Raw genomic sequence first — 15,146 nt, 5'->3', positions numbered from 1 at the left:
GACATGACTAGTGCATCATGCACAGTGAGACATCGTATAATAAGTATAGGCTATCTATCCAATTAACGCTTCATTACTTTCTTAGAACTAAGTACTCGATCGATTATGAGCTCAGCCCCTGCAGTTGGCCAGCGTAGTGTCATCCAGCGGCCAAATTTCGTGTTTTGACCCTTTTGTGGTATAAAATCAAGATCTGATCCCCGTTCGAAAAGAAATCGAGATCTGACCCTTTCGCTACCGTCAGGGAAGGGTCAGACAGGCTGCCGCCAGGGTCCCTGTCGTAGGGTGCGACGAAGGGTGACGGCGGCCGTTTGCCCGAACTGACGTGGGTAAGTAGCCTACCGCCAGAGAACCTAGCGGTGGCCAGTCTGACCCTACCGTCAGGGTCTTTGGCGGTGGGGTCCTGTGTTTTATGGTTTTCAAGTTTAATTGTTTGCTTTTTTTCAAAAACAATATCACAGCAATGATATAGAACCTAAAAAACAGATCTCAAACAATTAAACTTGGGCATCACATACACATTAATAAAACTGTAGTGATTGTTTTATGGTTTAGGTTTTTACAAGTTTTAGTGATTGTTTCTTTTGTAAAGTTTTATCATATAGTTTTATAGTTTCACAAAGAAAGCAAAATATGAGCTCACATATTAATAAAGGTTCCACATAGCAAATAGCAAATAGCAAATAGTAAACTTGTCCACATAGTTTGGCAACCCCAACTAACGCAAGTAGTTTTGCAATAAGCTTTCACAAAACCAACAAACGGTGCAACAAGTTCTTAAGACAAGTTTATAGAGCGGGTAAACATCCCCCCTCGTATGTTAGGCCTGGCTGTGGAGATAGATACGGCAGCGGATCCACCGGTTCAAGCGGAGGGAGAACGCTGGTTGGCATCCGACCGTTCAAGCACTCCCACCTTGCCTTGCCCGCTGGAGTTTTCGCCTCCGCCCTTCCCCAGCTGATGATATCGACACTACTAGGAAAAGGCCTACTAATGGCGCACCGGTTTTGCCTACTAATGGCGCACCACCGGTGCGCCATTAGTATCACGCCACTAGAATTTTTTACTAATGGCGCACCACTGGTGCGCCATTAGTATCTGGTATGCTAATGGCGCACCAGACAGTGCGCCATTAGTATAGGCCACTGGTGCGCCATTAGTATAGGCCACTGGTGCGCCATTAGTATTTTTGAATTTTGAAGGCGGGAAAATAGTAGTGGCGCACCGTCTAACCCCCACCGTGCGCCATTGCTATTTTTGAATTTTGAATTTGGATCTGGATCGTGATTTTTTTGCCCATTTTTTGCTCGTTTTTTTGCTCGTTTTTTGGCACGATATTATTTCAAATTTTGTTTCTGTTTTTGGATCTTGTACGTTCTTTTGCCGTGTTCTTTTGCCGGAGAGGAGTTCGCCGGAGAGGAGGAGGAGGAGGTCACCGGAGAGGCGCTCGCCTACATCGTTGGAGAGGAGGAGGAGGAGTTCGCCGGAGAGGAGGAGGAGAAGGTCGCCGGAGAGGAGTTCACCGGAGCATCGGAGAGGAGGAAGGAGAAACCATGAGGGGATGGGAGGAGAGGAGGGAGGAGGAGCTCACCGGAGAGGAGGGAGGAGGAGCTCACCGGAAAGGAGGGAGGAGGAGCTCACCGGAGAGGAGGGAGGAGAAACTGTGAGGGGAGGGGAGGGGAGGAGAGGAGGAAGAGGAGGAGGTCGCCGGAGAGGAGGAGGAGGTCGCCGGAGAGGAGGAGGAGGAGGTCGCCGGAGAGGAGGAGGGTAGTATGGTGGAGGAGAGAAGGGAAGATGGAGTGGAGGAGAGGAGGAGATGGAGTGGAGGAGAGGTGGAGTGGAGGAGAAGAATGAAGAGGTAAGGAGGAGAGGACCACGCCTAGCCATATATACGGCATAGTAATGGCGCACCGCGGGCAGGTGCGCCATTACTAACTTTTTTTATTTTTTTCATTTATTTTGAATTTTGAAGGCGGGAAGATACTAATGGCGCACCATGGGCAGGTGCGCCATTAGTAACTTTTTTTTTATTTTTTTGATTTATTTTGAATTTTGAAGGCGGGAAGATACTAATGGCGCACCATGGGCAGGTGCGCCATTAGTAACTTTTTTTTTTATTTTTTTGACTTATTTTGAATTTTGAAGGCAGGAAGATACTAATGACGCACCATGGGCAGGTGCGCCATTAGTAAGTTTGAATTTTTTTGAATTTTTTTGCCTCTCCAGATTTTAAAAGCCCCCGTATCTTTTTTTCTGTTAGGTTTTTGAGGATTTTGAAAATGTTTAACAGGGTTCCCCCAGTTAAATTCGGATGTAACTTTTCGAGTAGATGATTTTTTATATAAAAAACTTCTTCATCCGAGTTCATACGCAAAAGTTATGCCCATTTTACAAATTCTCGAGAGATTTCGCAAATAAAGTCGAAATTCATATTTGTAAATTTTCACAACAATTAGACCACATATCACATGGAAAACTTATTTTTTTTATTTTTTTGACATTTCCATCATTTTTTTATTTTTTTAAAACTGAAAAGGCGGTCCGGGGGGGTGCATTCGATGGAAGTGGTGGCCAAGTTACTAATGGCGCACCGTGGCATGGTGCGCCATTACTAGTTCAACTAGTAATGGCGCACCACTCCCACGGTGCGCCATTAGTAGTTTTGAAAAAAATTTAAAAAATTTAAATCTTTTTTACTAATGGCGCACCGTGGATGTGGTGCGCGCCATGCCCACGGTGCGCCATTAGTAGTTTTGAAAAAAATTTAAATTTTTTTACTAATGGCGCACCGTGGATGTGGTGCGCCATTAGTATTTGGACACTAATGGCGTACCAACACATGGTGCGCCATTAGTATATAGTAATGGCGCACCACATGTCTGTTGCGCCATTAGTGTCAATTCCATCTATAGCCCTTTTCCTAGTAGTGCGAACGCCGATGCACTTGGGGGCGGCATCCTGGCTCTCTCCTCCGCATTACTCTCGAAGTAGATCCTCTGGCCCAAATTGCGCAGCTCCCAGTTGGAGTGCTGCTTGACAGCTTCAATGGTCCCTTCTCGGCGGTTACGGGGGATAGTTGGATCTCCCTCCTGTTGGGGAACGTAGTAATTTCAAAAATTTCCCACGCACACTCAAGATCATGGTGATGCATAGCAACGAGAGGGGAGAGTGCTGTTTACGTACCCTCGTAGACCGAAAGCGGAAGCGTTAGCACAACGCGGTTGATGTAGTTGTACGTCTTCACGATCCGACCGATCAAGTACCGAACGCACGGCACCTCCGAGTTCTGCACACGTTCAACTCGATGACGTCCCTCGAACTCCGATCCAGCCGAGTGTTGAGGGAGAGTTTCGTCAGCACGACGGCGTGGTGACGATGATGATGTTCTACCGACGCAGGGCTTCACCTAAGCACCGCTACGATATGACCGAGGTGGATTATGGTGGAGGAGGGCACCGCACACGGCTAAGAGATCAAGAGATCAATTGTTGTGTCTTTGAGGTGCCCCCTGCCCCCGTATATAAAGGAGTGGAGGAGGGGGAGGGCCGGCCCTCTCTATGGCGCGCCCTAGGGGAGTCCTACACCCACCGGGAGTAGGATTCCCCCTTTCCTAGTAGAACTAGGAGCCCTTCCAAGTAGTAGGAGTAGGAGGGAAGGAAAGGGAAGGGAAAAGGAGAAGGAAGGAAGGGGGCGCCCCCCCTCCCTGGTCCAATTCGGACCAGCCCATGGGGAGGGGTGCGGCCACCCTTTGAAGCCTTTCTCTCCTTTCCCGTATGGCCCATTAAGGCCTAATACGAATTCCCGTAACTCCCCGGTACTCCCGAAAATACTCGAATCACTCGGAACCATTCCGATGTCCGAATATAGTCGTCCAATATATCGATCTTTACATGTCGACCATTTCGAGACTCCTCGTCATGTCCCCGATCTCATCCGGGAATCCGAACTCCTTCGGTACATCAAAACACATAAACTCATAATATAACCGTCATCGAACTTTAAGCGTGCGGACCCTACGGGTTCGAGAACTATGTAGACATGACCGAGACATGTCTCCGGTCAATAACCAATAGCGGAACCTGGATGCTCATATTGGCTCCTACATATTCTACGAAGATCTTTATCGGTCAAACCGCATAACAACATACGTTGTTCCCTTTGTCGGTATGTTACTTGCCCGAGATTCGATCGTCGGTATCTCAATACCTAGTTCAATCTCGTTACCGGCAAGTCTCTTTACTCGTTCCGTAATACATCATCTCGCAACTAACTCATTAGTTGCAATGCTCGCAAGGCTTATAGTGATGTGCATTACCGAGTGAGCCGAGAGATACCTCTCCTACAATCGAAGTGACAAATCCTAATCTCGAAATACGCCAACCCAACAAGTACCTTCGGAGACACCTGTAGAGCACCTTTATAATCACCCAGTTATGTTGTGACGTTTGGTAGCACACAAAGTGTTCCTCCGGTAAACGGGAGTTGCATAATCTCATAGTCATAGGAACATGTATAAGTCATGAAGAAAGCAATAGCAATAAACTAAACGATCAAGTGCTATGCTAACGGAATGGGTCAAGTCAATCACATCATTCTCCTAATGATGTGATCCCGTTAATCAAATGACAACTCATGTCTATGGTTAGGAAACATAACCATCTTTGATCAACGAGCTAGTCAAGTAGAGGCATACTAGTGACACTCTGCTTGTCTATGTATTCACACATGTATTATGTTTCCGGTTAATACAATTCTAGCATGAATAATGAACATTTATCATGATATAAGGAAATAAATAATAACTTTATTATTGCCTCTAGGGCATATTTCCTTCAGTCTCCCACTTGCACTAGAGTCAATAATCTAGTTCACATCGCCATGTGATTTAACACCAATAGTTCACATCACCATGGGATTAACACCCATAGTTCACATCGTCATGTAACCAACACCCAAAGTGTTTACTAGAGTCAATAATCTAGTTCACATCGCTATGTGATTAACACCCAAAGAGTACTAAGGTGTGATCATGTTTTGCTTGTGAGAGAAGTTTAGTCAACGGGTTTGCCACATTCAGATCCGTAAGTATTTTGCAAATTTCTATGTCAACAATGCTCTGTACGGAGCTATTCTAGCTATTTGCTCCCACTTTCAATATGTATCCAGATTGAGATTTAGAGTCATCTGGACCAGTGTCAAAATTTGCATCGACGTAACCCTTTACGACGAACCTTTTTGTCACCTCCATAATCAAGAAACATATCCTTATTCCACTAAGGATAATTTGACCGCTGTCCAATGATCTACTCCTAGATCACTATTGTACTCCCTTGACAAAAACAGTGTAGGGTATACAATAGATCCGGTACACAGCATGGCATATTTTATAGAACCTATGGCCAAGGCATAGGGAATGACTTTCATTCTCTCTCTATCTTCTGCCGTGGTCGGGTTCTGAGTCTTACTCAACTTCACACCTTGTAACACAGGCAAGAACTCTTTCTTTGACTGTTCCATTTTGAACTACTTCAGAATCTTGTCAAGGTATGTACTCATTGAAAAACTTATCAAACGTCTTGATCTATCACCATAGATCTTGATGCTCAATATGTAAGCAGCTTCACCGAGGTCTTTCTTTGAAAAACTCCTTTCAAACACTCCTTTATGCTTTGCAGAATAATTCTACATTATCTCCGATCAACAATATGTTATTCACATATACTTATCAGAAATGCTGTAGTGCTCCCACTCACTTTCTTGTAAATACAGGCTTCACTGCAAGTCTGTATAAAACTATATGCTTTGATCAACTTATCAAAGCGTATATTCCAACTCCGAGATGTTTGCACCAGTCCAAAGATGGATCGCTGGAGCTTGCATATTTTGTTAGCACCTTTAGGATTGACAAAACTTTCTTGTTGCATCATATACAACTCTTCTTTAATAAATCTATTAAGGAATGCAGTTTTGTTTATCCACTTGCCAGATTTCATAAAATGCGGCAATTGCTAACATGATTCGGACAGACTTAAGCATAGATACGAGTGAGAAACTCTCATCGTAGTCAACACCTTGAACTTGTCGAAAACTTTTTTGCGACAATTCTAGCTTTTGTAGATAGTGACACTATTATCAGCGTCCGTCTTCCTCTTGAAGATCCATTTAATATCAATGGCTCGCCGATCAATGGGCAAGTCAATCAAAGTCCATACTTTGTTCTCATACATGGATCTCATCTCAGATTTCATGGCCTCAAGCCATTTCGCGGAATCTGGGCTCATCATTGCTTCCTCATAGTTTGTAGGCTCGTCATGGTCAAGTAACATGACCTCCAGAATAGGATTACCGTACTACTCTGGTGCGGATCTCACTCTGGTTTACCTACGAGGTTCGGTAGTAACTTGATCTGAAGTTACATGATCATCATCATTAGCTTCCTCACTAATTGGTGTAGCAGTCACAGGAACAAATTTCTATGATGAACTACTTTCCAATAAGGGAGCAGGTACAGTTACCTCATCAAGTTCTACTTTCCTCCCACTCACTTCTTTCGAGAGAAACTCCTTTTCTAGAAAGGATCCATTCTCAGCAACGAATATCTTGCCTTCGGATCTGTGACAGAAGGTGTGCCCAACATTTTCTTTTGGGTATCCTATGAAGACGCACTTCTCCGATTTGGGTTTGAGCTTATCAGGTTGAAACTTTTTCACATAAGCATTGCAACCTCAAACTTTAAGAAACGACAGCTTAGGTTTTCTTGCCAAACCATAGTTCATACGGTGTCGTCTCAACGAATTTAGATGGTGCCCTATTTAACGTGAATGTAGCTGTCTCTAATGCATAACCCCAAAACAATAGTGGTAAATCAGTAAGAGACGTCATAGATCGCACCATATCTAATAAAGCACGGTTACGACGTTCGGACACACCATTACACTGTGGTGTTCCAGGTGGCGTGAGTAGTGAAACTATTTCACATTGTTTTAACTGAAGGCCAAACTCGTAACTCAAATATTTTACTTCTGCGATCATATCGTAGAAACTTTTATTTTGTTACGATGATTCTCCACTTCACTCTGAAATTCTTTGAACTTTTCAAATGTTTCAGACTTGTGTTTCATCAAGTAGATATACTCATATCTGCTCAAATCATCTGTGAAGATCAGAAAATAATGATACATGCCGCGAGCTTCAATATTCATTGGACCAGATACATCAGTATGCATGATTTCGAACAAATCTGTTGCTTGCTGCATTGTTCCGGCGAACGGAGTCTTAGTCATCTTGCCCATGAGGCATGGTTCGCAAGCATCAACTGATTCATAATCAAGTGATTCCAAAAGTCCATCAGCATGGAGTTTCTTCATGCGCTTTACACCAATATGACCTAAACGGCAGTGCCACAAATAAGTTGCACTATCATTATTAACTTTGCATCTTTTGGTTTCAATATTATGAATATGTGTATCACTACGATCGATATCCAACGAACCATTTTCATTGGGTGTGTAACCATATATGTAAACAGAATAACAATTTATTCTCTTACTTAAATGAATAACCGTATTGCAATAAACATGATCAAATCATATTCATGCTCAATGCAAACACCAAACAACACTTATTTAGGTTCAACACTAATCCCGAAAGTATAGGGAGTGTGCGATGATGATCATATCAATCTTGGAACTACTTCCAACACACATCGTCACTTCACCCTTAACTAGTCTCTGTTCATTCTGCAACTCCTGTTTCGAGTTACTACTCTTAGCAACTGAACCAGTATCAAATACCGGGGGGTTGCTACGAACACTAGTAAAATACACATCAATAATCCGTATATCAAATATACCTTTGTTCACTTTGCCATCCTTCTTATCCGCCAAATACTTGGGGCAGTTCCGCTTCCAGTGACCAGTTCCTTTGCAGTAGAAGCACTTAGTCTCAGGCTTAGGACCAGACTTGGGCTTCTTCACTTGAGCAGCAACTTGCTTGCAGTTCTTCTTGAAGTTCACCTTCTTTCCTTTGCCCTTTTCTTGAAACTAGTGGTCTTGTCTACCATCAACACTTGATATTTTTCTTGATTTCTACCTTCGTTGATTTTAGCATTACGAAGAGCTTGGGAATCGTTTCTGTTATTCCTTGCATATCATAGTTCATCACGAAATTCTACTAACTTGGTGATGGTGACTAGAGAATTCTGTCAATCACTATCTTATCTGGAAGATTAACTCCCACTTGATTCAAGCGATTGTAGTACCCAGACAATCTGAGCACATGCTCACCGCTTGAGTTATTCTCCTCCATCTTTTAGCTATAGAACTTGTTGGAGACTTCATATCTCTCAACTCGGGTATTTGCTTGAAATATTAACTTCAACTCCTGGAACATATCATATGGTCCATGACGTTCAAAACGTCTTTGAAGTCCCGATTCTAAGCCGTTTAAGCATGATGCACTAAACTATCAAGTAGTCATCATATTGAGCTAGCGAAACGTTCATAACGTCTGCATCTGCTCCTGCAATAGGTCTGTCATCTAGCGGTGCATTAAGGACATAATTCTTCTGTGCAACAATGAGGATAATCCTCAGATCATGGATCCAATCCACATCATTGCTACTAACATATTTCAACTTAATTTTCTATAGGAACATATCAAAAATAAAACAAGGGAGCTAAACGCGAGCTATTGATCTACAACATAGATATGCTAATACTACCAGGACTAAGTTCATGATAAATTAAAGTTCAATTAATCATATTACTTAAGAACTCCCACTTAGACAGACATCCCTCTAATCTTCTAAGTGGTCACGTGATCCATATCAACTAAACCATGTCCGATCATCACGTGAGATGGAGTAGTTTCAATGGTGAACATCACTATGTTGATCATATCTACTATATGATAAACGCTCGACCTTTCGGTCTCCGTGTTCCGAGGCCATATCTGTTATATGCTAGGCTCGTCAAGTTTAACCTGAGTATTCCGCGTGTGCAATTGTTTTGCACCCATTGTATTTGAACGTAGAGCGTATCACACCCGATCATCACGTGGTGTCTCAGCACGAAGAACTTTCGCAACTGTGCATACTAAGGGAGAACACTTGTACCTTGATAATTAGTGAGAGATCATCTTATAAAGCTACCGTCGAACTAAGCAAAATAAGATGTATAAAAGATAAACATCACATGCAATCAAAATATGTGACATGATATGGCCATCATCATCTTGTGCCTTTGATCTCCATCTCCAAAGCATCGTCATGATCTCCATCGTCACCGGCATGACACCATGATCTCCATCATCTTAATCTATATCAATGTGTCGTCACATGGTCGTCTCGCCAACAATTGCTCTTGCAACTATTGCTATCGCATAGCGATAAAGTAAAGCAATTATTTGGCGCTTGCATCTTATGCAATAGAGAGATAATCATAAGGCTTTTGCAGTTGCCGATAACTTCAACAAACCATGATCATCTCATACAACAACTTATATCTCATCACATCTTGACCATATCACATCACAACATGCCCTGCAAAAACAAGTTAGACGTCCTCTACTTTGTAGTTGCAAGTTTTACGTGGCTGCTACGGGCTGAGAAAGAACCGTTCTTACCTACGCATCAAAACCACAACGATATTTTGTCAAGTTGGTGCTGTTTTAACCTTCGCAAGGACCGGACGTAGACACACTCGGTTCAACTAAAGTTGGAGAAACTGACACCCGCTAGTCACCTGTGTGCATAGCACGACGGTAAAACCAGTCTCGCGTAAGCGTACGCGTAATGTTGGTCCGGGCCACTTCATCCAACAATACCGCCGAACCAAAGTGTGACATGCTGGTAAGCAGTATGACTTATATCGCCCACAACTCACTTGTGTTCTACTCGTGCATATGACATCTACGCATAAAACCTGGCTCGGATGCCACTGTTGGGAACGTAGTAATTTCAAAAATTTCCTACGCACACTCATGATCATGGTGATGCATAGCAACGAGAGGGGAGAGTGTTGTCTACGTACCCTCGTAGACCGAAAGCGGAAGCGTTAGCACAACGCGGTTGATGTAGTCGTACATCTTCACGATCCGACCGATCAAGTACCAACGCACGGCACCTCCTAGTTCTGCACACGTTCAACTCGATGACGTCCCTCGAACTCCGATCCAGCCAAGTGTTGAGGGAGAGTTTTGTCAGCACGACGGCGTGGTGATGATGATGATGTTCTATCGACGCAGGGCTTCGCCTAAGCACCGCTACGATATGACCGAGGTGGATTATGGTGGAGGGGGGCACCACACACGGCTAAGAGATCAAGAGACCAATTGTTGTGTCTTTGGGGTGCCCCCTTCCCCCATATATAAAGGAGTGGAGGAGGGGGAGGGCCGGCCCTCTCTATGGCGCGCCCTAGGGGAGTCCTACTCCCACCGGGAGTAGGATTCCCCCTTTCCTAGTAGAACTAGGAGCCCTTCCAAGTAGTAGGAGTAGGAGGAAAGGAAAGGGAAGGGAAAGGAGAAGGAAGGAAGGGGCGCCCCCCTCCCTAGTCCAATTCGGACCAGCCCATGGGGAGGGGTGCGGCCACCCTTTGAGGCCTTTCTCTCCTTTCCCGTATGGCCCATTAAGGCCCAATACGAATTCCCGTAACTCCCCGGTACTCCCGAAAATACTCGAATCACTCGGAACCATTCCGATGTTCGAATATAGTCATCCAATATATCAATCTTTACGTCTCGACCATTTCGAGACTCCTCGTCATGTCCCCGATCTCATCCGGCACTCCAGACACCTTTGGTACATCAAAACACATAAACTCATAATATAACCGTCATCGAACTTTAAGCGTGCGGACCCTACGGGTTCGAGAACTATGTAGACATGACCGAGACACGTCTCCGGTCAATAACCAATAGCGGAACCTGGATGCTCATATTGGCTCCTACATATTCTAGGAAGATCTTTATCGGTCAAACCGCATAACAACATACGTTGTTCCCTTTGTCATCGGTATGTTACTTGCCCGAGATTCGATCATCGGTATCTCAATACCTAGTTCAATCTCGTTACCGGCAAGTCTCTTTACTCGTTCCATAATACATCATCTCGCAACTAACTCATTACTTGCAATGCTTGCAAGGCTTATAGTGATGTGCGTTACCGAGTGGGCCCAGAGATACCTCTCCGACAATCGGAGTGACAAATCATAATCTCGAAATACGCCAACCCAACAAGTACCTTCAGAGACACCTGTAGAGCACCTTTATAATCACCCAGTTACGTTGTGACGTTTGGTAGCACACAAAGTGTTCCTCCGGTAAACGGGAGTTGCATAATCTCATAGTCATAGGAACATGTATAAGTCATGAAGAAAGCAATAGCAATAAACTAAACGATCAAGTGCTATGCTAACGGAATGGGTCAAGTCAATCACATTATTCTCCTAATGATGTGATCCTGTTAATCAAATGACAACTCATGTCTATGGTTAGGAAACATAACCATCTTTGATCAACGAGCTAGTCATGTAGAGGCATACTAGTGACACTCTGTTTGTCTATGTATTCACACATGTATTATGTTTCCGGTTAATACAATTCTAGCATGAATAATAAACATTTATCATGATATAAGGAAATAAATAATAACTTTATTATTGCCTCTAGGGCATATTTCCTTCACCTCCATCTCTGCAATCACTCTCTTCCACTCCTTCACACTCTGCGACCAACACTTCACATCGTCGGAGATTCGCTCTGCCCTCTCGTGCCACCGCACTGCCCTCGTCGCCTCTAGGACCTCGTCTGAGACATTTCCGACCGGCTGCAGAAGCTCGGGGCAGGACTCGTACACGTACGGAAGTGGCAAGGCGGACGGGTCGTGTTGGGGATGAATGGGCGATGGTTGTGTTGGGGAACGCAGTAATTTCAAAAAAATTCCTGCGCACATGCAAGATCATGGTGATGCATAGCAACGAGAGGGGAGAGTGTTATCTACGTACCCTCGTAGATCGCAACGGAAGCGTTGACGCAACGTAAAGCAAATAGTCGTACGTCGTCCCGGTCCGACCGATCCAAGCACCGTTACTCCGGCACCTCCGTGTTCTTAGCACACGCACAACTCGATGACGCTCCCCGGGCTCCGATCCAGCAAAGCTTCGGGGATGAGTTTCGTCAGTACAATGGCGTGGTGACGATGATGATGTTCTACCGACGCAGGGCTTCGCCTAAGCACTACAACGATATGATCGAGGTGGAATATGGTGGCAGGGGGCACCGCACACGGCTAAGGAACGATCACGTGGATCAACTTGTGTGTCTAGAGGTGCCCCCCTGCCCCCGTATATAAAGGATCCAAGGGGGGGGGGGGCGGCCGGCCCTATGGTGGCGCGCAGGAGGAGTCCTACTCCTACCGGGAGTAGGACTCCCCTCACAAACCTTGTCCAACTAGGAGAGGTGGAGGGAGAATAGGAAGGGGGGGCGCCGCCCCTCCCTCCTTGTCCAATTCGGACTAGGGGGAGAGGGGGCGCGCGGCCTGCCCTGGCAGCCCCTTCCTCTTCTCCACATTAGGCCCATGAGGCCCATTAACCCCCCGGTGCTCCGGTTTTATCCGATACTCCTCCGGAACCCTTCCGGTGTCCGAATATAGTCATCCAATATATCAATCTTTATGTCTCGACTATTTCGAGACTCCTCGTCATGTCCGTGATCACATCCGGGACTCCGAACTAACTTCGGTACATCAAAATGCATAAACTCATAATAACTGTCATCGTAACGTTAAGCGTGCGGACCCTACGGTTCGAGAACAATGGAGACATGACTGAGACACATCTCCGGTCAATAACCAATAGCGGGACCTGGATGCCCATATTGGCTCCTACATATTCTACGAAGATCTTTATCGGTCAGACCGCATAACAACATACGTTGTTCCCTTTGTCATCGGTATGTTACTTGCCCGAGATTCGATCGTCGGTATCCAATACCTAGTTCAATCTCGTTACCGGCAAGTCTCTTTACTCGTTCCGTAATACATCATCTCGCAACTAACTCATTAGTTGCAATGCTTGCAAGGCTTATGTGATGTGCATTACCGAGAGGGCCCAGAGATACCTCTCCGACAATCGGAGTGACAAATCCTATTCTCGAAATACGCCAACCCAACATCTACCTTTGGAGACACCTGTAGAGCTCCTTTATAATCACCCAGTTATGTTGTGACGTTTGGTAGCACACAAAGTGTTCCTCCGGCAAACAGGAGTTGCATAATCTCATAGTCATAGGAACATGTATAAGTCATGAAGAAAGCAATAGCAACATACTAAACGATCGGGTGCTAAGCTAATGGAATGGGTCATGTCAATCAGATCATTCACCTAATGATGTGATCTCGTTAATCAAATAACAACTCTTTGTTCATGGTTAGGAAACATAACCATCTTTGATTAACGAGCTAGTCAAGTAGAGGCATACTAGTGACACTAAGTTTGTCTATGTATTCACACATGTATTAGGTTTCCGGTTTAATACAATTCTAGCATGAATAATAAACATTTATCATGATATAAGGAAATAAATAATAACTTCATTATTGCCTCTAGGGCATATTTCCTTCAGTCCCCCACTTGCACTAGAGTCAATAATCTAGATTACATAGTAATGATTCTAACACCCATGGAGTCTTGGTGTTGATCATGTTTTGCTCGTGGAAGAGGCTTAGTCAACGGGTCTGCAACATTCAGATTTGTATGTATCTTGCAAATCTCTATGTCTCCCACCTGGACTAGATCCCGGATGGAATTGAAGCGTCTCTTGATGTGCTTGGTTCTCTTGTGAAATCTGGATTTCTTTGCCAAGGCAATTGCACCAGTATTGTCACAAAAGATTTTCATTGGACCCGATGCACTAGGTATAACACCTAGATCGGATCTGAACTCCTTCATCCAGACTCCTTCATTCGCTGCTTCCGAAGCAGCTATGTACTCCACTTCACATGTAGATCCCGCTACGATGCTTTGTTTAGAACTGCACCAACTAACAACTCCACCGTTTAATGTAAACACGTATCCGGTTTGCGATTTAGAATCGTCCGGATCAGTGTCAAAGCTTGCATCAACGTAACCTTTTACGGTGAGCTCTTTGTCACCTCCATATACGAGAAACATATCCTTAGTCCTTTTCAGGTATTTCAGGATGTTCTTGACCGCTGTCCAGTGATCCACTCCTGGATTACTTTGGTACCTCCCTGCTAAGCTTATAGCAAGGCACACATCAGGTCTGGTACACAGCATTGCGTACATGATAGAGCCTATGGTTGAAGCATAGGGAACATCTTTCATTTTCTCTCTATCTTCTTCAGTGGTCGGGCATTGAGTCTGACTCAACTTCACACCTTGTAACACAGGCAAGAACCCTTTCTTCGCCAGATCCATTTTGAACTTCTTCAAAATCTTGTCAAGGTATGTGCTTTGTGAAAGTCCAATTAAGCGTCTTGATCTATCTCTATAGATCTTTATGCCTAATATGTAAGAAGCTTCACCGAGGTCTTTCATTGAAAAACTCTTATTCAAGTATCCCTTTATGCCATCCAGAAATTCTATATTATTTCCGATCAGTAATATGTCATCCACATATAATATCAGAAAATTCTACAAAGCTCCCACTCACTTTCTTGTAAATACAGGCTTCTCCGAAAGTCTGTATAAACCCAAATGCTTTGATCACACTATCAAAACGTTTATTCCAACTCCGAGAGGCTTGCACCAGTCCATAAATGGATCGCTGGAGCTTGCACACTTTGTTAGCTCCCTTTGGATCGACAAAACCTTCCGGTTGCATCATATACAACTCTTCTTCCAGAAATCCATTCAGGAATGCAGTTTTGACATCCATCTGCCAAATTTCATAATCATAAAATGCGGCAATTGCTAACATGATTCGGACAGACTTAAGCATCGCTACGGGTGAGAAGGCCTCATCGTAGTCAACCCCTTGAACTTGTCGAAAACCTTTTGCGACAAGTCGAGCTTTGTAGACAGTAATATTACCATCAGCGTCAGTCTTCTTCTTGAAGATCCATTTATTCTCAATTGCTTGCCGATCATCGGGCAAGTCAACCAAAGTCCATACTTTGTTCTCATACA

General features: G+C 44.2%; 1 protein-coding gene across 1 annotated transcript; it reads right to left on the bottom strand.

Annotated features, from left to right (window-relative positions):
* Positions 1–788: 788 nt before the first annotated feature.
* Positions 789–11,884, bottom strand: LOC147967844 (uncharacterized; the record flags this gene model as incomplete). The annotated part of the gene is made up of 3 exons (XM_087523280.1): positions 789–972; positions 2,935–3,086; positions 11,684–11,884. Coding segments are annotated over 3 exons (537 nt in total), but the record flags the coding sequence as incomplete, so codon positions are not given.
* Between the last annotated feature and the right edge of the window lie 3,262 nt (positions 11,885–15,146).

Source organism: Triticum urartu, chromosome 5A (genome assembly GCF_056163025.1).
Source record: "Triticum urartu cultivar PI428250 chromosome 5A, HENAU_Tu73, whole genome shotgun sequence".
In the NCBI taxonomy this organism is placed as follows: domain Eukaryota; kingdom Viridiplantae; phylum Streptophyta; class Magnoliopsida; order Poales; family Poaceae; genus Triticum; species Triticum urartu.
This window is presented reverse-complemented; position numbering and strand designations above follow the sequence as displayed.